The sequence below is a fragment of the Euleptes europaea genome, chromosome 5, assembly GCF_029931775.1.
Source record: "Euleptes europaea isolate rEulEur1 chromosome 5, rEulEur1.hap1, whole genome shotgun sequence".
Classification (NCBI taxonomy): domain Eukaryota; kingdom Metazoa; phylum Chordata; class Lepidosauria; order Squamata; family Sphaerodactylidae; genus Euleptes; species Euleptes europaea.
The window spans coordinates 8,715,607-8,738,046 of NC_079316.1; the positions used below are offsets into that span (position 1 = coordinate 8,715,607).

Consider the following 22,440-nt stretch of genomic DNA (forward strand, 5'->3'; position numbering starts at 1 on the left):
CCCATCAAGTCCTCTGATTCTGGAGAGAATAGGTATGCATCATGACCAGTATCCATTTGGACTAGTGACCATGAATAGCCCTCTCCTCCATGAACATGTCCACTCCCCTCTTAAAGCCTTCCAAGTTGGCAGGCATCACCCCATCCTGGGGCAGGGAGTTCCACCATTTAATGGTGCATTGTGTGAAGAAATACTTCCTTTTATCTGTTCTGAATCTCTCACCCATGAGTTACCCACCGGGGGGGGGGGGGCAAGTGCATGATCCTTGGCTCCCCTGGTTCTCTCTGCGATTTTGAATAGTATTCTGATTTGATGATATATCAATATTACATCAGAGCATAAAAAAAAACCTTAAAAAACAACAACGCAGAAGGAGCCCGGAGAGGGAGGTGTCATTTTCAGTGAGTTTCAGAAAGTGTGTGTGTGCAGCCGAGAATCCCCCCTCCCCTTTTCTTTTGTGCAATTCACACACACGCACACTCCAGGATGAACAGAGAACTTCCACCCCTCCAAATACTGTCTGTTCTAGTCAGTTTCAGCAATTTTGTGTGTGTGCAACCAAGAATCTCCCCCCCCTTTACTTTTGTGAATGCGATTCAGTATTCCATTTTATGAAATTTGTTTTGAAATGGCCACGGGGGAGAAGGGGAGGGGGGATGTTTTTGTCAGAGTAAGCACTACTGCCAATGACAATGCAGCTTTTCAAGGGGCAGGGGCTCAGACACTTCCTGATAACTGCTTGTGGTTATGCATTGCTCCTGAAACTCCCAGGACTTTCTTCACAACAAGGAACACCCGTGCATAAGGTTTTCTGATCTCAGGATATAAAAATGTGAGACAAGAGAGGGACGAACCAGGTACATACTAACCATGCATAAATGACCTCTCCCCCCCCCCCCGGCCATTTATGCAGGGGTATTTAGTTCACAGTCCCTGCAGGACTGCTTTGAGGCTCCCTTTGCATTATCCATGATTTTACCATCCTTCAGACATGACTTCGCTCTGGCCTCATTCTTCCCCTGCAGTTCTAGGATCCTGTTTTGGGATGAATTTAAATACTGCTCCGAGGCAAGAGCGATGCAAATTCGCCCCATTTCCATGCATAGCTTTTAACTTCGGGTTTCTCTCCCCACGCCCATTTTGGCTTCTCCCTCCTACATGCCTGTCCCTCCCATCCAACCCCTTCCCTCAAAGCAAAGCACAAATGAGGGAGTTAAACCATCATGAAATGTGCAGTAGGACACCGAAGAGAGGCTGCAAAGGTTGGAAAACAGCTCCCCGCAGGGAGCTGTTGAAGAAAGGTGAGGAGGAATACCCAGCAAAAGCACACGCAGTCCCTTTGAGAGCTGACCCAGACCCTCCATGTAAAGTGCAACAAGGCTGCGTTTTCAGGGGGAGGGACTCAGAAGCTCCGGTGATTCACTGGGGATGCCTAAGTAATCACAAAGTACTCCTGGAATTGTTGGGGGGGGGAGCCCTCATGCATATAGTGTTTGAGAGTTCGGAACAGAAAACTGTGCAGTAAACCAAACGCAAATTTCCCCTGCATAAATGACCCTCGGGTTCTGAATGTTACCATTTCCCAGAATTCCTTAGCTGTCAATCAACTGGCTCCTGAGCCAGAACAACTTCCTGGATTCTTGCATTCTTCATAAAGACCATCTACGTACTTTGCTTATTCCAAAAAGGAACATTTGCCAAAAGTAAACCACAAAAAGCGCTACCTGTCTTCTTGTTGTTGTTGTTGTTGTTGCATATGTTTTTTTATTGCAAACTCTAGTTAGGAGAGACCTACGGAAAAATCAGCACCATGCAGGCGGGCCACACGCCTATCATTGTACTGAATGGATTCCAGGCAGTGAAAGAGGGACTCATCACTTGTGAAGGATTATCGGAGAGGGCAATAACACCCCTTTTTGAAGACCTTATTAAGAACCGAGGTAAGCTGTCTTTCTTGCAAATGCGGGTGGATGTGGCAGAAGATACAATAAGGTAGCTGAAGTCGCTTGCTCAGTGGATTTCAATGGCTGTGAGATTCTCCCCCGCCCCCCCCCACAGTGGTCATTTCATTTCTTTATCGACAGATTTTATGCCCTGCCTTTCCGCTTTCTCCGGGGTCTCTGAGGTGGCTCATAGATTTAAAAAGTACATAACACTCTCTTAAAATCCCTGAATGTCTTTTTAAATAACATTAAGACAATATAAAAGCACGTTGTTAATGGTTTTTTTTTTAAACCAAAGCTATAATACACATATATTCCAATGGCAAACAAAAAACTAGACAGGAAGGAGGGACCCCTGAGGGATAGCCAGAGAAAACAAAAGAAGTCTCCACTCACTGGTGGAAGATAGCAATAGAAGGGGACAGACAAGTCTCCCTGGGGACGAATTTCCACAGTTTTGGTCCCATGACCAAGAAGGCCCTTTCTTGGGTTGCCACTCACCTAATCTCAGAAGGCGGGGACACCAGAAGCAGGACCTCAGAAGATGACTATAGCACTTGGGTAGGAGGAGCTGTGGCTCATTGGTAGAGCATCTGCTTGGCGTGCAGAAGGTCCCAGGTTCAATCCCCAGCATCTCCAGTTAAAGGGACTGGGCAGGTAGGTGATGGGAAAGACCCCTGCCTGCGACCCTGGAGAGCCGCTGCTGGTCAGAGTAGACAGTACTGACTTTGATGGACCCAGGGTCTGATTCAGTGTAAGGCAGATTCATGGGACTGTAGAGGAATGTGTGTGTGTGTGTATGTGTGTTTCACTGTATGTGTGAAGTACTGTCAAGTCACAGCCGACTTATGACAGCTCCACCAAGGGCCTTTCAAGGCAAGTGAGAAGCAGAGGTGGTTGGCCATTGCCTTCCTCTGCTGAGTCTTCCTTGGTGGTCTGTATGGGAGTAGGCAGTCTTTAATGAAGAACCAGCGTGGTGTAGTGGTTAAGAGCAGTGGTCTGGAGCGGTGGACTCTAATCTGGAGAACCGGGTTTGATTCCCCACTCCTCCACATGAGCGGCGGACACTAATCTGGTGAACCGGGTTGGTTTCCCCACTCCTACTCACGAAGCCAGCTGGGTGACCTTGGGCTAGTCACCGCTCTCTTAGAGCTCTCTCAGCCCCACCTACCTCACAGGGTGTCTGTTGTGGAGAGGGGAAGGGAAGGTGATTGTAAGCTGGTTTGATTCTTCCTTAAGTGGTAGAGATCAGTTCACCTGGAGAACATTGCTGCTTTGGCAATTGGACTCTGTAGCATTGAAGTCCCTCCCCTCCCCAAACCCCACCATCCTCAGGCTCTGCCCCCCAAATCTCCAGGTATTTCCCAACCCGGAGCTGGCAACCCTATTGGCGGGTTGAATTGGGATATTTCCGATCACTTCGTGCAGGCTGGAGGAATGGTTTAGCGTTGTCATTTTGCTAGCAAGGGGAACTGTGTTTCCCTCCCCAACTGGGAGCAGCGAACAAGAGACAAGGCACACGAGGGAATGTGGCTGTTGGGAGGATAATGCAGTTAGCCCAATAATGAGGTGGCGGCAGCTTTGAGTATTGCTGACGATGTTGCCTCCCTCCCTAAGACTGACATTTTAGGATTAACTGGTGGCTTCAGGAGCGAGAAGGAATTTTTGTGGGGAGGTCATAAGAACTTAAAAAGAGCCCTGCAGGATCAGACCAGTGAGGGTCCATCTAGTCCAGCATCGTGTCTCACACAATGGCCAACCAGTTCATCTGGAGGGCCAAGAAACAGGGCATGGAAGACAAGGCCTTCACAAGAACATCAGAACAGTCCTGCTGGATCAGACAAGTGAGGGTCCAGCTAGTCCAGCAACCTGTCTCATGCAAGGCCAACCAGTTCCTCTGGAGGGTCACCATTAAGTACTTCAACCCATTGGCTTGTTTCTATCACTAAAATAACCTTATTTTAATAAGAAACACTTAACAAAATTTTTTTGAACATTTTGAAATTTGACCAATTTAAAGGGACATTTTGAGGCCATATGAAACAGGTATTAGAGCATATTCTAAGGTCAGCATCAAGTACTTCAACCCACTGGCTTATGATTCTGTCACTAAAATAGCCTCATTTTAATAACAGACACTTAAAAAAAAAAACTCCATTGGTTTGGTTGAAAAATTCTCTCACTAAAAAAGAAAAGAAAAAGTTGCTTCAGGGCCCCTCCGGGATTAGGGGCCCTGAAACTTAAGCTTCACTGAGTTTCACGGTAGATCTGCCGCCGCCCGCCTCGTTTGCATTCTTCACTTAATCTTCTCCAACCCCATCTAATATTTCTTTGTCCCCTTCCCGTTCGATCCCGTTCCATTTGCAGGCGTTATATTTTCCAACGGTCATGTGTGGAAGCAGCAAAGACGTTTCGGGTTAACCACCATGAGGAAACTGGGCATGGGGAAGTCGATGGCAGAGCTGTGGGTGCAAGAGCAGGCCTCTCAGTTGGTGGAGTACTTTGCCCTTCAGAAAGGTCAGGAAAATGGTGATCTTCTAATATAACATATATATGGTATGTTGTGCGTTAAGTGCCTTCAAGTCGCTTCCGACTCATGGCGACCCTATGAATCAGTCCTCCAAAATGTGCTATCTTTGACAGCCTTGCTCAGATCTTTCAAACTGAGGGCTGTGGCTTCCTTCATTGAGTCGATCCATCTCTTGTTGGGTCTTCCTCTTTTCCTGCTGCCCTCAACTTTTCATAGCTGTATATGGTATATGAGTAGGTAATAAGAAATATAAGGACATGAATGTTTATAACCAAGTAGTATTGACTGGGCCCTGACCTGGATGGCCCAGGCTAGCCTGATCTCATCAGACCTCAGAAGCTAAGCAGGGTCAGCCCTGGTTAGTATTTGGATGGCAGACCACCAAGGAATACCAGGGTTGCTGTGCAGAGGAAGGCACTGGCAAACCACCTCTGTTAGTCTCTTGCCATGAAAACCCCAAAAAGGGCTCACCATAGGTCGGCTGCGACTTGACGGCACTTTACACACACACACATAGTATTGACTGGAGAGTGTAAAATTAATATGAAGAAGAAGAGTTGGTTTTTATATGCCAACTTTCTCAACAAAGGAGACTCAAACCGGCTTACAATCACCTTCCCTTCCCCTCCCCACAACAGACACCCTGGGAGGTAGGTGGGGCTGAGAGAGCTGTAACAGAGCTGTAACTTGGCCAAGGTCACCCAGCTGGCTTCATGTGTAGGAGTAGAGAAACAAATCTAGTTCACCAGATTAGCCTCCACCGCTCATGTGGATAGGGTTGCCAACCTCCAGGTACTCGCTGGAGATCTCCTGCTATTACAACTGATCTCCAGCCGATAGAGATTAGTTCCCCTGGAGAAAATGGCTGCTTTGGCCGTTGGACTCTATGGCATTGAAATCCCTCCCCTCCCCAAACCCCTCCCTCCTCAGGCTCCGCCCCAAAAACCTCCCGCCGATGGCGAAGAGGGACCTGGCAACCCTAGTTCCCATCTTGGGTTAGGGTTGTTAATGGTATGAATCCAGTGCCATGATTTTGCATTAACTTTAAATTGGAGATCATCTGTTGGTAGGGTTCCCAGTTCTGGGTTGGGAAATACCTGGAGATTTTTGGGCTTAAGGAGGGTGGGGTTTGGGGTGAAGAAGGACTTCAATGCCATAGAGTCCAATTGCCAAAGCGTCCATTTTCTCCAGGGGAACTGATCTCTATTGGCTGGAGATCAGCTGTAATAGCAGGAGACCTCTAGCTTGTACCTGGAGTTTGGCAGCCCTATCTGTTGATGAAAAGTAATGCCCACCGGAGCAATGGACCAGAGCTGTGAGGCCTGATAGAAGGGGATGGAGTCAGCAACTTATTTATTCATTTGTTTGATTTCCAACCTGCCTTTTCCCGACCAAGGTGGGGCTCAGGGCAGGTAAACAAGCACAAAATTACATAGCCATATATTAATAAATATCAAACATAATTAAAATACAACAATAGTTAAAATCCTAGTCTAACAGACGGCGCTGAGATGGGGATCCCCTTTATCCTATGGGTGGGCAACAGCTGGACACAACAACATAACAGAGGCATAAACCCAGCAAAGGGGAGGCCAAGAGGCGTACAACCACAGCTGTCCTCAACCATAGGCCCGGCTAGCTGGAAAACTCAGATGTTCTTAGACACAGCATGTCAATTTCATGAGTTCTGTGGCTCCGTGGAGTTGGGATGGATCAGTCTATTGTACGCAAAAAATATATGCAAGAAGCACACAAAAGTGCAAAAGAGCACACAGAAACGCACAGATGGCCTTCCCAGGTATTCTGCCGTTTCGGTTCCAAGGGTTTCATCAGTGTGCACTGTAGGACATCTATGTAAACAAAATTAAATTACGTACGATCACATATATTAGATCAGAGACTCTTATAACATCAAATACTGACGCCATGTCTTATCCCAAAATTGTACAAGGCTTACCTTACAATCATCAATCAACTGTTACACCTAATTGTGTGTTGAAACGCTGCTAATGCAGACAGGTTTGTCGTAAATGGGAGGTCATAGGATCTGCCAGGTGTATCTCATTGAAATGTGGCTGTATCCCCCATGGGGTGACGTCACATCCCGGTGTTTCCTAGGCAGATTTTGTTTACGGGGTGGTTTGCCAGTGCCTTCCCCAGTCATCTTCCCTTTACCCCCAGCAAGCTGGGTACTCATTTGACTGACCTCGGAAGGATGGAAGGCGGAATCAACCTTGAGCCAGCTACCTGAAACCGACTTCTGTCGGGATCGGTCTCAGGTCGTGAGCAGAGCTTGGACTGCAGTACTGCAGCTTACCACTCTGCGCCACGGGGCTCCTACAAGGGCAGACCACACAATAAATAGCCATAGAGGAATTGCAATTAGTAAATTATTTTAAATCAAATCTAAACTCTGGATCTTGTCTTTGGAAACTTTTGACTTGTAAAGCATAAGGACAGGCGGCTCACCCTTTACATTTAAAAAATGACCTATAGGATGGGGTTCTGTTCTCGAATTCTGTTGAGGAGTGATGTCTGCTCTAATTAATGAATTCCTCAGAGAAGGAGTTCTGCATAATCCTATGATCGGAGGCTCGTGGCCACCTGGTAAATGAGCCACTAGGTGCCATTGTTGCCTTATTATTCTGTGTATATGTCCCGATAAATGTGTGTATTCTATAGACATTATTATTGTCTTATTACTGCCTTTTGGTTTGTAATGTAGTGTAGATTGCCTGTCAATTTGTCTAGTTCTAGTTCTCGCTCTTTGAATGTCATTCCGAGGGTAGCCTCGGAATTCAAAGAGCAAGATTTTTTTTATACATTTGTTCAAATCGGTGGAACCTTATGGATTAAATTTGGATTTTGACTTGTCCTGCTTCCTGTAAGCCTTAGCAGGATACAGCCACATTTCAATGAGATACAACTGACAGATCCTATGATTACGCGGCGAGAAGATTGCCGCTTCTGACCGCCCACTTACCATGAACCTGACTGCCCTAGCAGCGTTTCAACACACAATTAGGTGTAACAGTTGATTGATGATTGTCAGGTAAGCCGTGTACAACTTTGTGATAAGACATGGCGTCAGTATGAGATCGTCTCTGATTAGAGTCTCTGATTAGAGTCTCTGATCTAATATATGTGATCGTACGTATAGAAGTGTGATTTGATATATATAACCTCCAAATAATAGCCGCAGATCTCCTGCTATTATAACTGATCTCCAGCTGATAGAGATCAGTTCACCTGGAGAAAATGGCTGCTTTGGCAATTAGACTCTATGGCATTGAAGTCCCTCCCCTCCCCAAACCCCGCCCTCCTCAGGCTCCACCCCCAAAACCTCCCACCAGTGGCGAAGAGGGACCTGGTAACTAGGGTCACCAAGTGCCTGGTGGTGGCGGGTAAAATCCTGCCAATCCACCGGGCTGCCCGCTGACCAGCTGAGGGCCGGTGGGCAATGCGTGCATGTGTACCCACGTGACGTGCCTATGTCACTTCACGGTTTACCCAGAAGTGACCCGGCGCTCTAGCAAGTGACATAGGTGCGTTGCGCAGGACACGCCCGCGCGTGGAACACACGCTGCAGCAACGCTGCTGAAAAGCTCCAGCCGATGGAGCTACGGGACCTGTTAAGCCTACTGGTAACCCTAGCAGCGTGATTACATTACTTTAGGGTTTACCTTGGAAGGACTGCATTGCAATGGGGACGCTCTTGCACTCCGCCCCTCAACTCTGTGTTTTCTATAGAGAGCACTAGAGCTGTCTGTGTGATGAGGCATTTCTGGAATAAACCTGAAAGTGACATAATCATGCCAGCGCAGCTGTGCTTGTATCATCCCAGCCCTGCCTCCAAAAGCTCCTGACGGTGAGGAAGAGGGACCTGGCAACCCCACCTGTAGAGGAGTTTTAAGAAGCTGTGCAAAGCTTTTGCTAAGGCCGTTTATGCTTGGTAATTAGCAGCGGGGTCTAGGCTGAAGTGCCCACATATTTTAAAAAAAATTCTTCAAGCTGAACCGTCATTCCAGACGTCACTGTAAAGGGTGCATACCTGCTTCGCATTTCTTAAGAGCCCCTTTAACGCGACTTTTTGTTTTTGCTCCAACCCCGCATCGAAGCATTCACTGAAGGAAGCATGCAGAATCCCAGCCGCAGCTTAGCTATGCCAACGGCTATTGCTAATGACTATGCAAACGAAGGAGCAGGCGAGTGTGCATGTATGGGGGGTGGAATTTGTTTGACTTTCTCCTCTTGCGTCAGGACCGTGAATAGTCATTTTAAAGGTCAGGCTTAAAAAATCAGCATTGAGCAAGGAGCAGAATAGACCCTGCATAAATGGCCTAAGTCTTCAAATCAGGTTTTTTTGAACTTATGATGCTAATATCTGTGTTTTCAGGTAGGCCAGTGGACCCTTGGGAATGCCTCTTGCATTCAGTTTCCTCTGTGATTTGCAAAGCGGTTTTGGGACACAACTTTTCCTTTGGAGATAAAAAGATACCTGAGATATATCATTCCATGGATGACATAATACAATACGTCGCTCATCCCCTTCACTTTGTAAGTTTTTAATAGACATTTCCTGATAATCTTCTGTTGATATTCCAATCTCCCCCCGCCCCTTCAGGGATGAACATGATCACTTGCACATGTACAATTAGGGCCAAACTAGCATGGGGAGTTATTTGCATCACTTTGGCCCTGCGCATGCTGTGCTGAATACCCCACATACAGTGCCAAAATGAGACAAGTAGCTTCTCGTCAGGGCTGTTTTTAGCTCAGCATGACTGGTGCCTCTCATCCTTCTATATCCTGAACTTAATCGGGCCACTGCAGGCTTTAAAAGCAATGCTGCCTGTAGCAACCGTGTGACTGAGGGAGCTGGGATTTTTCAGTCTGGAGAAGAGGAAGTTGAGGGGGGACAGGATTGCTCTCTTTCAGCATTTGAAGGTCTGTCACTTAGAGGAGGGCAGGGAGGGCGGGGAGCTGTTTCTGTTGGCAGCAGAGGACAGGACTCGCAATAATAGGTATAAATTGCGGGCAGAGAGGTACCGGCTGGATATTAGGGGGTGGGGGAATTGTTTTACAGTAAGAGTTGTTTGACAGTGGAATGGGCTGCCTAGGGAGGTGGTGAGCTCCCCCTCGTTGGCAGTCTTTAAGCAGAGGCTGGACAAGCACTTGTCAGGGATGCTGTAGGCTGAGCAGAGGGTTGGACTAGATGGACTCTATGATTCCATGATTCTATGACTGTGGCGAAAGGGTGTCGGGTCCAGCAATCCAGATTCAACTCATCAAAAATTGCAGTAATGGAAATCAGCATTTCTTAAAATACAGGAATGTCGGGGATCATAGAATCATAGAGTTGAAAGGGACCACCAGAGTCATCTAGTCCCACCCCCTGCACAATGCAGGAAATTCACAACTACCTCCCCACACACACACACACCCAGTGACCCCTACTCCACGCCCAGAAGATGCCCAAGATGCCCTCCCTCTCATTATCTGCCTAAGGTCATAGAATCAGCATTGCTGACAGATGGCCATCTAGCCTCTGCTTAGAAACCTCCAGGGAAGGAGAGCTCACCACCTCCCGAGGAAGCCTGTTCCACTGAGGAACCGCTCTAACTGTCAGAAAGTTCTTCCTAATGTCTAGACGGAAACTCTTTTGATTTAGTTTCAACCCATTGGTTCTGGTCTGACCTTCTGGGGCAACAGATAGTCATTCTCCGTGATGCCCTTTAAAGGATAAAGGCGAACATTCCCTTAACCGGCTTCTTTTCTCGGCCAGCTTTATTTCGTCCCTCCGAAATGGATGAGTCGTATTATCGGACCTCCGAGAAAACTTTTCAATGCCTTTCAGGCTGCTATTGCATTTGCAAAGGAAGAGATTAGAAACCATGAGAAAAAAGGGCGCTCAGATGACCCACAAGATTTCATAGACTTCTACCTGAATCAAATGGATAAGGTAAGTAGAGGCTCTATATCAGCGGTTCCCAAACTTTTTGGGCCACCGTCCCCTTGGTTCCACAAACTCAACCCTAGCACCCCCACCCTATCCAACAACACAGTTGAAGGGGCCCGCCTCTAGTGCCCCCTGCTGCCCCCTTGCCTCTTAGTGCCCCCTAGGTAATCCCACCGCCCTCCCCAGGGGGTGGTACTGCCCACTTTGGGAACCAGTGCTCTATATGAACTTATAGATCAGCTCCCCAGAAGCTAAAATGACTAACCTGAGGCTATCATACTTTGGTCACATTATGAGAAGACAAGAGTCACTGGAAAAGACAACATTGCAAGGAAAAATTGAAGGCAGCAGGAAAAGAGGAAGACCCAACAGAAGATGGATTGACTCTAAAAAGGAAGCCACGGCCCTCAATTTGCAACACCTACCAAGGCTTTAATGGTTGGACGTTAGGGAGGTCATCGGTTCTTGTAGGTTATCCGGGCTGTGTGACCGTGGTCTTGGTATTTTCTCTGAAGAAAAGCTGCTGGCGAAACGTCAGGAAAGAAAATACCAAGACCACGGCCACACAGCCCGGATAACCTACAAGAACCGATGAACTCTGACCGTGAAAGCCTTCGACAATATTTAGTTAGGGAGGTCATTCATTCACAGGGTTGCCATAAGTCAGAAGCAACTTGAAGGCAGAACACACAGACACAAATTAGCAGGAAACTCCTGCACCCTTGAGCAGACATGGGTACTGGGTAAAAATTAGCAGGAAATTAGCAGGAAACTCCTGCACCCTTGAGCAGACATGGGTACTGCAGTAAAACCATTGGTCTAATGGCTCATCATATTATCTGTTTTTTGAAACACCCCACCATGGGCCCCAACAATGGAATAGCTTGAGAATCATGATCAGCTCCACCTAGGGTTTGCCAACATCCAGGTGGTCACTAATGAAAAAACAAAAGTGACCTGTGATGAGTGATAGGTAATAAAACAAGCAAAGAACAGCACGGTGGCCCGATGTCAAGAATATAATAATACGAATGCTAATGAAACCAATTACTAACAAAAATACAATACTAATATCCAGCAGATGAACAACCGGAAGCAGTCCACGAAGGATTCCAAAATCACTCGGCTGTGTCACTGGGAGTGGGTGGGGGGGAGTTAGGTGTGAATTTCCTGTGTTGTGCAGAGGGTTGGACTAGATCAGTGGTCGGCAAACTCATTAGTCAACAGAGCCAAATATCAACAGTACAACGATTGAGATTTCTTTTGAGAGCCAAATTTCTTAAACTTAAAGTTTAAATTCCATGGCAGAGCTGGGATTTGAACCCGGGTCGCCCAAATCCTAGCCCTACCCTCTAATCGCTACACCACACTGGCTCTCTCTAGCTGTTGTCTCTTTATGAATTAGGAAGGGGTCTTCCATTTTGAATATGAAAGTGGTGAAGGCCAGACCCAGGTTCACCATGTCTGTGAGAAGAACCAGGCCAGAGAATCCTGCGGCACTTTAAAGCTTAACAAAACTATTCTAGCTTCTAAGTAACACATTTCTAAACCTAAAAAAACCTGAACATTTTTAACATCATGATTATAATATAACATAAGATACAGATGCAGTTACAGCTGTTTAATGCAAACTGACAGTGTGTGTGTGTGTGTGTGTGTGTGTGTGTGTGTGTGTGTGTGTGTATATATATATATATATATATATATATATATATATATATATATATATATATAATTGTAAGGGAAGTACCACGCCAAGGAAGGAGGATGGGTCTTCCCTCCCCTGTCAGGCCGCTTCACGCCTCCCTTGGCTGCCCCCCGCCCCGCCCCGGAGATGGGAAAGGGCCGCCGGCAGGAGGAGTGGCTCAGTTCATTCGCACGGCGGAGGCGACGACAGCCGCCGCCACCTCTCCCGTCACCCCGCGTGTGCAGAGCCGCACTCAAGGGGCCAAAGAGCCGCATGCAGCTCGGGAGCCGCGGTTTGCCGACCACTGGTAGATGACCCTGGTGGTCCCTTCATAAGAACATAAGAAAGGCCCTGCTGGATCAGACCAAGGCCCATCAAGTCCAGTAGTCTGTTCACACAGCGGCCAACCAGGTGCCTCTAGGAAGCCACTAACAAGACAGGTGCAGCAGCATCCTGCCCGTGTTCCACCGCACCCAAAATAATAGGCATGCTCCTCTGATACTAAAGAGAATAGGTATGCAGCATGACTAGTATCCGTTATGCCAATAAAGGTTTTTGAATTGAATTGAATTGACTAGTATCCATTTTAACTAATAGCCATGAATACCCCTCTCTTCCATGAATATGTCCACTCCCCTCTTAAAGCCCTCCATGCTGGCAGCCATCACCACATCCTGGGGCAGGGAGTTCCACAATTTAACTATGCGTTGTGTGAAAAAATACTTCCTTTTATCTGTTTTGATCTCTCGCCCTCCAGCTTTAGCAGATGACCCTATGTTCTAGTATTATGGGAGAGGGAGAAAAAACCTCTCCCTGTCCACTCTCTCCAAACCATGCATAATTTTATAGACCTCTATCATGTCTCCCCTCAGCCGCCTTCTTTCCAAGCTAAACAGCCCTAAGAGTCTTAACCGCTCCCCATAGGACAGTTGCTCTAGTCCCTTAATCATTTTGGTTGCTCTTTTCTGCACCTTCTCAAGCTCTGTAATATCCTTTTTTAGGTGTGGTGACCAGAACTGTACACAGTATTCCAAGTGTGGTCTCACCATAGATTTGTACAAGGGCAGTATGATATCAGCAGTTTTATTTTCTTCCAACTCTATGATTCTATGAAATGTTGCATAGTTGTAATTGCAGATTTGTTTCCTCCTCAGAGCAAAGATGATCCCACCTCTACATATAATGAAGGCAACCTGACTATAAGTATAACAGACTTGATTGGGTCAGGGGTAGATACCACGGCGATTTCCTTGTACTGGACATTGCTATATATGGCTGCTTACCCGAATATCCAAGGTGAGAAGAGGGAAGATGTGACTGAAATTAGACCATCTCGGTCTACAAATGTGAATCTTCCTGCCACCACTGATGGTAGTCCATGATGAACACACAATAACCTGCTGGGGAGGGGCCGCGGCTCAGTTTGTAGAGCATCTGCATGCAGAAGGTCCCAGGTTCAATCCCCGGCATCTCCAGTTAAAAAGACTAGTCAAGTAAGTGATGTGATAGACCCCTGCCTGAGACCCTGGAGAGCCGCTGCCCGTCTGAGTAGTCAATACTGATTTTGATGGACCAAGAGTCTGATTCAGTATAAGGCAGCTTCATGTGATGAGGTCTTGGTCAGGGTTGCCAATTGTCAGGTGGTGGCTGGAGATCTGCTGCTATTACAACTGATCTCCGGGCAATAGAGATCAGTTCCCCTAGAGAAAAGAACTGCTTTGGAAATTGGACTCTATGGCATTGAAGTCCCTCCTTTCCCCAAACCCCACCCTCCTCAGACTCCCGCCGGTGGCAAAGAGGGACCTGGCAACCCTATTGAAGTCCCTCCCCACCCCAAGCCCCACCCTCCTCAGGCACCACCCCCAAAATCTCCAGGTATTTCTCAGTCTGGAGCTGGCAACCCTAGTCTTGGCAGAGGATGACTTTGTCAGAATAGAAATGCATTTAGGGCAGGTCTGTTAGTGGCATGGGAACTTTTGTCTGGTTGGCATAAAGGCTTTAGGCATAGGGTTGCCAGGTCCCTCTTCACCACTGATGGGAGGTTTTTGGGTCGGAGCCTGAGGAGTGTGGGGTTTGAGGAGGAGAGGGACTTCAATGCCATAGAGTCCAATGGCCAAGGCGGCCATTTTCTCCAGGGGAACTGATCTCTATCAGCTGGAGATCAGTTGTAATAGCAGATCTCCTCCAGCTAATATCTAGAGGTTAGTCAAATATATGCAGTCACTATGGCTTATAAAGTGAACAAAATATATAATAAAGACCAATAACATAAATTCCATGCAACAAGTGTATAATAATTTTTTTAAGTATTTCACATAGAATTTTTAGTTCTGTTACTTCACATGAACCATACAATTTATACACTTTCTTTGCAGCTTATGGACCATATACAACCAAGACAGGAGTCCGGTAAGTATCCTGTTTCAAAGTCTGTTTCTTCAGTTGGTGTATATTATACAATATTATACACCAACTGAAGAAACAGACTTTGAAACAGGATACTTATCGGACTATGTGAAATACTTAAAAAATTATTATACACTTGTTGCATGGAATTTATGTTATTGGTCTTTATTATATATTTTGTTCACTTTATAAGCCATAGTGACTGCATATATTTGACTAACTTCCTAAATTGTGGTCCAAATACCTGAAGGTTGGCAGCTCTATTTAGGCAGCATCTGCTGTTGGGACATACTGCAGGGGTAGAGTTGCCAGGTACTAGCTGGAGATCTCCTGCTATTGCAACTGATCTCCAGCCGATAGAGGTCAGTTCCCCTGGAGAAAATGGCTGCTTTGGCAATTGCACTCTATGGCATTGAAGCCCCTCCCCTCCCCAATCCCTGCCCTCCTCAGGTTCCGCCCCCCAAAAAAACCCCGCCGGTGGCGGAGAGGGAGCTGGCAACTTGTCAGCTTCAGGTCTCCACCTGTAGCTCTCTCATATGAATTCACTCAAACAGGTAGTCTGAAGTAAAATGCTTTATTGAAAGACTCAGCAGGCATGGGCTGAAAGCTAGAGTAGACCGCTCAGTAGGCGTAGGAAAGCAGAGAATACATTGCAGTGAACAGTACATGATTTAAGACACAACTTCTGAGATATCAGACCTCAGAGATAAGAGATAAGGATTCTCACGACAACCCAGAGATAAGGATTCTCATGGCCGAAGTCTCAACATACTCCAGGTGCCGGGCTAGGCTTAACCGAAATCACAAACGTGCAGGATCCCCTGGGAAGCGAGAGCAGACCAGGGCAGGCTCTGACACAACTTTAGCCTTGGTGTGAATTTCCTGCTTTGTGCCAGGGGTTGGACTAGATGACCCTTGAGGTTTCTTCCAGCTCTGTTTCTATGAAAGGGCTTTTCCATGCAGGCGATAGAGTAGCACTGTACAAAATTATTCACAATGTGAACTGGACGTATTATTAGGGACTGTGGTCTACACTACAGGGTATAGGTTGTTGTAAGTTGGGATCCTACTGCATCCTTTAATGCAAGGGTGTCGAACTCATTTGTTACAAGGAACGGATAGGACATAAATGTCACTTGGTCAGGCCGGGCCATGCCTCGCCAGACCAGATCAAGAGTGGGGGTGTGGGTGGGTGCCTCAGCAGCGGGCTCGCCAGCCCAGATTGGGGCTGGGGGTGGGTGGGTGACAGCCTCTGCTGGGAGCCCAAACCTGGACCGGGCTGGATTAGAGCTCTCAAGGGGTTGGATCCGGCCCCTGGGCCTTATGTTTGCAACCCCTGCTTTAGTGTGTTTTGTTGACACTTAACGGTTTGCTTCCGTTCTCTTTTTTTAGACTTCTGGTTGGTTCCACAACCCAGATCCTATTTTGTTGTTTATTGAATGTCCCATCCCGTTGATGTTATCGACTCACTCCGAGTAATCTGCCTGGAGTCCGAGGGAGAAAGGAAGATTAGAAATAACATATATAAAGTACAGATCGCAATCTAGGGTTGCCAGGTCCTTCTTCGCCACCGGCGGGATGTTTTTGGGGCGGGGTTTGGGGAAGGGAGGGACTTCAATGCCCTAGAGTCCAATGGCCAAAGCGGCAGTTTTCTCCAGGTGAACTGATCTGTATCGGGTGGAGATCAGTTGTAATAGCAGGAGCTCTTCTGCTAGTACCTGGAAGTTGGCAACCCTATCACAATCCCAGGTACTATCCCCAATCAATTAAAAAAAAAAATTTCCTTCTTTGCTCCTATGACCAGTTGCAAAATGAACCTGGCTTTCCCCATTCCTCTTCTGGCCCGAATTAAACCGTTCCTCCTGGCTCCTTCCAGAATCACTGAGCGAGCGTACAACTTTCTCGGGTTGAGCTTCGCCCCACCTTTTTCCAAACCCCTCTTCAAGGCAGCATGCAGATAGCCAATCAGGGGAAGCACAGAAGATTGGCTTCTCTCACAGCCAATCACAAAGCAGTGTGTAAAGAGGCAGGGATTCAAGTGCTTCCTGTTCCCTTGGAGCTCTTTCTGAGCAAAAGAAAGGCTTTTTAAAAACGATGCTTAGATTTCTCCCCCCGCCCCTTTCAGATTGGCTTTTTTTGTTCTTAAAATGCTTTTTTTATGCGGCAGTTGGGTTTGGGGGGAAGGAAATCTTATCTCGTGCGGTAAGCCAATTACAGAGCAGCATTTAAAGGGGTGGGACTTGATTTGAACCTGGGAGACTGCTTTTCTGTATTCACGCCTCCATTAGCACCCAGTTTCGTCCCTGATCGTTCCAGCCAATGCAAACAGTTCCCCCCCCCCAACCTGGGTTACTTTGATCCTGGCTGAAACAGGCTACAGAGACCATGTGCAAATGACCATCGTGCATACTGAAAAATTTGAACCTGGCTGAAACAGGGAATAAAGGAGGTTAAAGCGACCATGCATAAGTCACCTGTGTCTCAACCCTTCTGCTCAGCTAATATCCAGAAAGAGTTGGATGATGTTTTGGGACCCTCCCACGTAATCTGCTATGACGACCGGAAGAAGCTGCCTTACACGAACGCGGTCATTCATGAGGTCCTGCGTTTTAGCTCCATCATTAGCAGCACATTCCGACAGTGCACGAAGGACATGGTTGTGCAAGGCTTTCTTATCAAGAAGGTACACCACTTTTCATTTTTAGTTTCTTATCTATTGATGGGAAGGGGATGTGGAATGGTATAGTATAGCCAGATCTTGTCAGATCTCAGAAGCTAAGCTGGGTCAGTAATTGGGAAGGGGGGAGCGTGGCTCCGTGGTAGAGGATCTGCTTGAAATGCAGAAAGTCCCAGGTTCAATCCCCGGCATCGCCAGTTAAAGGAACCAGGCAAGTAGGTGATGTGAAAGACCTCTACATGAGACCCTGGAGAGCTGCTGCCGGTCTGAGCAGACAGTGCTGACTTCGATGGACCAAGGGTCTGGTAAGGCAGCTTCATGTGTTCATGTGTTCAAAGGAGACCTCCACGAAAGACTCTGCAAAGGAAGGCAATGGCAAACCACCTCTGCTTCTCATGTGCCTTGAAAACCCCTTGCTGGGGTCACTAGGCAGGGTCGGTAAGCCCCTGGTAAGTCCCTTTTTGGAGGAAGCTAAGCCGGGTCAGTTCTTGGAAGGGAGACCACCAAGGAAGACTCCGCAGGAGAAGGCAATGGCAAACTACCTCTGCCTTATCACTTGCCAGCGTGATGTCGTGGTTAAGTGCAGTGGTTTGGAGCGGTGGACTCTGATCTGGAGAACTGGGTTTGATTCCCCCACTCCTCCACACGAGCGGCAGATGTTAATCTGGTGAACCGGGTTGGTTTCACCGCTCCTACAAATGAAGCCAGCTGGGTGACTTTGGGCTAGTCCCAGTTCTCTGTCAGCCCCACCTACCTCGCAGGGAGTCTGTTGTGGGCAAGAGAAGGGAAGGTGATTGTAAGCCGGTTTGATTCTTCCTTAAGTGGTAGAGAAAGTTGCCTTGAAAACCCCATCAGGGGTCGCTCTAAATTGGCTACGACTTGACAGCAGTTTATGCATACATTTATGGGGCGACCACACAGATGATGTGGGTTCAGCAAATGTACCTCATTCTGTTGTTGTTTTTGCTGCACACGTACATACTTGCTCGAAGTTGGAGCCAAAGTCATTTATTCATTCATTTAAACTGTGTGTGTGTGTTAAGTGCCGTCAAGTCTCTTCCGACTCATGGTGACCCTATGAATGAAAGTCCTCCAAAATGTCCTATCTTTGACAGCCTTGCTCAGATCCTGCAAATTGAAGGCTGTGGCTTCCTTTATTGAGTCAATCCATCTCTTGTTGGGTCTCCCTCTTTTCCTGCTGCCCTCCACTTTTCCTAGCATGACTGTCTTTTCCAGTGACTCTTGTCGTCTCATGACGTGACCAAGATACAATAGCTTCAGTTTAGTTCATTTAAACTAGCCTTCTAGTTTGCGTTGCTTCCTGAAAGGAATCTAGCTGGTTTATACACACAACCCCCCCCTCCAAGATGACAATACATAACAAAGACCTACAATGAGTAAAACACCCTAAAGAAGAAGAGTTGGTTTTTATATGCTGGTTTTCTCTACATTTTTGAAAGGAGAATAAAACCGGCTTACACTCTCCTTCCCTTCCTCTCCCCACAACGGACACCTTGTGAAATAAGTGAGGCTGAGAGAGCTTTAAGAGAACTGTGACTGGCCTGAGGTCACCCAGCTGGCTTCATGTGGAGGAGTGGGGAATCAAACCCGTTTCACCAGATTAGAGTCCGCCGCCCATGTGGAGGAGTGGGGAGCCGAACCCGGCTCCCCAGATTAGAGTCCGCCGCTCCTGTGGAGGAGTGGGGAATCGAACCCACTGGGTTCGATTCCCCACTCCTCCACAGGAGCGGCGGACTCTAATCTGGTGAACCGGGTCTGCCGCTCCCGTGGAGTGGGGAATCGAACCCATTTTACCAGATTAGAGTCTGCCGCTCCTGTGGAGGAGCGGGGAATCGAACCCGGTTCTCCAGATTAGAGTCCGCCACTCTTAACCACCATGCCACGCTGGCTCTCAAATAATCTGCTATTTCAGCATCCACTGGCCAGCCTGCTAAGCAAGAATTACTTGGGGCAACATTTAGCAACCAAGGCCAGGACTCTCTCTTTCGCTGTCATTGCTGCTGGCGACAGAACATCCACATGGGAGTTTTGTGCATCCTTTTCCTCCAACAGCTGCCATTTCTCCTGCTTTTGTAGTGCCCTAATTAACTTAGTTTATAGAGAAAACATATATGCTGTCACATATATGCATATTCACATAGCACAACACACACACACATATATAGATTCTTATGTACAAGTCTAGAATCACTTTGCATTATGGGTAACATGTACTTTGGTCAAGCTACATTCATTGCTGAGGAGCCTGGGTCAGAGTGACCCAGCAAGCAGTTTGCAGGCAGCTGACTAGGTGAGGTCATTCCCTCTTGGTACAGGCAGGTTGCTTAATTAAGCCTGGAGCTTTGATTTAAGACAAGACATGTCATCTTGGAATGTGAAGCTGTGCCTCCTCATTAACCATTAGGCAACGCCTTGAAGAGCATTTTCTATTGGATATGCAAATAATTGCTTATACGTCCAAGAGGTTTATTGAACAGTTCAGTGTTACGTGTGTATTACGTTTCTGTAACCACCCATTATCAAAGTCTATATCCATGCTTGCAATCCTTTGATGTGGGTGGAAATTGCTCTGTGCTTTAGGCAATTTTCACCAGCATTTTGTTATATTGGCCAATAAAATAACCTGCTTTGATTCTTCAGCTTCCAACTGTTTTATTGTGATTGAATATTAATACAATAAGGCAGTAGAACATTACACTTTCCCCCCCACACACCATGCATCTGAGAGCCGAAAAAGGCTGAAACACGTATGGTCAGATTTTGGTCATTTTATGCACTAACATCAACTGTTATGTGTTGGTAATATTTGTAACGGTGTTTGTGCCTTTTAAGGAGCCCCGTGGCGCAGAGTGGTAAACTGCAGTACTGCAGTCCAAGCTCTGCAAACGGCCTGAGTTCGATCCCGACGGAAGTCGTTTTCAGGTAGCCGGCTCAAGGTCGACTCAGCCTTCCATCCTTCCGAGGTCGGTAAAATGAGGACCCAGCTTGCTGGGGGTAAAGGGAAGACGACTGGGGAAGGCACTGGCAAACCGCCCCATAAAACAAAGTCTGCCTCGTAAACATCAGGATGTGACGTCACCCCATGGGTCAGGAGCAAGCTTACAACAGCATCTACCACCTTTGGATTCGGCAGGTTTCTGCTGCCCCAGCTTCACCTAGCGTGGTATAAAGCATAGCTCATGAACTTTGGGTTTTCAAGTTCTTCATGTATGAACTGACTTCAATTAAGGTGACTCTATTTCTATAATATCTACCTTACTGTATTTGGAGTGTATGATTTATAATACAATTAGTTATTGTTGCCATCGTGCTGTTTGTTTTATATACTACCCCTGAACTATCTGTCAGACTTTTTTGCATTCACATTTTTTTCCTCTCCTAGGGCACTATTGTCTCAGTAAATTTACGTACTGCCATGTTTGACCCTGAGTACTGGGAGACCCCTGATCAGTTCAACCCAAATCACTTCCTGGATGAGGACGGCAATTTTTCCTGCAGGGAAGCCTTTATTTCCTTTTCAGCAGGTAAAGGCCTTACTTCTATAATAAACTTCTTTCTAAACGTTTATAACAATTCTTTAGAACCGGGGAGTTGAACTCCTTTGTGATGAGGGCCTAGGGTTGCCAACTACCTGGTTGCGGTGGGCACTTGCCCGCCAATCAACAGGTCTGCCCGCTGACCAGCTGATGGTCAGATGGAGGAAGCAGAAAGGGGGAGCAACCCCCCCTCCCCCCGGCATGCTCCCGGGAACACTCCAGCCTCCCGTTCCAAACTGCATGCCAGATTGGTCCCGATCTGGCTTGCAGCGTGGAAAGGGAGGCTGGCGCCTTACCCACTTGCCCTGCTGTGCGCACGCCCCAGAGAGCATGCACGCAGCAGGGTTAGGAAACCGGAAGTGGAATCGGGAGCGTGCTGGAATCCCTCCACCCAGCCCCGCCCATAAGAAGCTCCTGCCCAAGGTAAGTAGCGACCTGGCAACCCTACGAGGGCCGGATATGACATATACGTCACTTGGTCGGGCCAGGCCATGCCTCCCCAGTAGCGTTGCCAGGTCCCTCTTTGCGTAATAACATACACAATTAAAGCCGTATGAGTTATGAAGAGCGTGAGAAAATAGTACAAACAGTAAGGTGGCCAGGTCCCTCTTCGCCACCGGTGGGAGGATTTTGGGGCAAAGCATGAGGAGGGCGGGTTTTGGGGAGGGGCTTCAACGCCATAAAGTCCAATTGACAAAGCGGCCATTTTCTCCAGGGGAACTGATCTCCATCGGCTGGAGATCAGTTGTACTAGCAGAAGATCTCCAGCTAGTACCTGGAGGTTGGCAACCCTAACAAACGGTATTAAGATTAAATGTCTTAAGAAGGCAGTTGATAATTTTTTACAACAACATATACAACTATGGTAGAAATAGAAAGGGCAAATCATTAATGCACCTTGCTTCTTGAAGAGCAGAACAGTTAGATTAAAATAGATTAAGATAGACTGTGTAAGAGAGATAGGGTTGCCGGGTCCCTCTTCACAATCGGTGGGAAGTTTTTGGGGTGGAGCTTGAAGAGGGTGGGGTTTGGGGAGGGGCGGGACTTCAACGCCATAGAGTCCAATTACCAAAGCGGCCATTTTCTCCAGGTGAACTGATCTCTATCGGCTAGAGATCAGTTGTAATAGCAGGAGATCTCCAGTGATGACCTGGAGGTTAGCAACCCTAAAGAGAGCTATGTAAAATCAAGATCAAAGTGTAATCGCCTGTATTGTGCTTGTATGGTGTTTATGGTTGCATGGTGTTTATGTTTATGGTGTTTAATGTTTAGAAGGTAAACACTTGCTTAAAAATAAAATAAAAGGGGGGCTCACCACAGTCCCTTGGGTGGGAGGACGTGCCCTCCATGCCCAGTAAAATGGTTTGGCATGCCCCAGTTCAGGGGGCATGCCCGGGGTTGCTTGCCCCAGTCTAAGGCCTGTGCTGGATCAAAGCGCGCCTGATTTAAATGCCACTGTCCTTCTATCCTTCTCTTCCTCCGTTCCCTCCCCCTCGCTTCAGGGCACCGTGTGTGCATGGGGGAACAGCTAGCGAGGGTGGAGTTGTTCATCATCGTCAGCAGCCTTTTTCAGGCATTTACGTTCCGGGCGCCCGAAGGTGTGCAAGAAATGAATCTGAACCGTGAGATGGGCTTTATAGTTCGGCCCCATCGGTACACCATCTGCGCTACTCCTCGCTAA

The 22,440-nt window shown here is 47.3% G+C and overlaps 1 protein-coding gene across 1 annotated transcript; it reads left to right on the forward strand.

Moving 5' to 3' along the window:
* The first annotated feature begins 1,810 nt into the window (after window positions 1-1,810).
* Window positions 1,811-22,440, forward strand: LOC130477878 (cytochrome P450 2J5-like). The gene is made up of 8 exons (XM_056849961.1): window positions 1,811-1,940; window positions 4,311-4,460; window positions 8,870-9,030; window positions 10,259-10,435; window positions 13,274-13,415; window positions 17,024-17,208; window positions 20,606-20,747; window positions 22,262-22,440. Exons 1-8 carry the CDS (start codon window positions 1,811-1,813, stop codon window positions 22,438-22,440), a joined length of 1,266 nt encoding a protein of 421 aa, XP_056705939.1.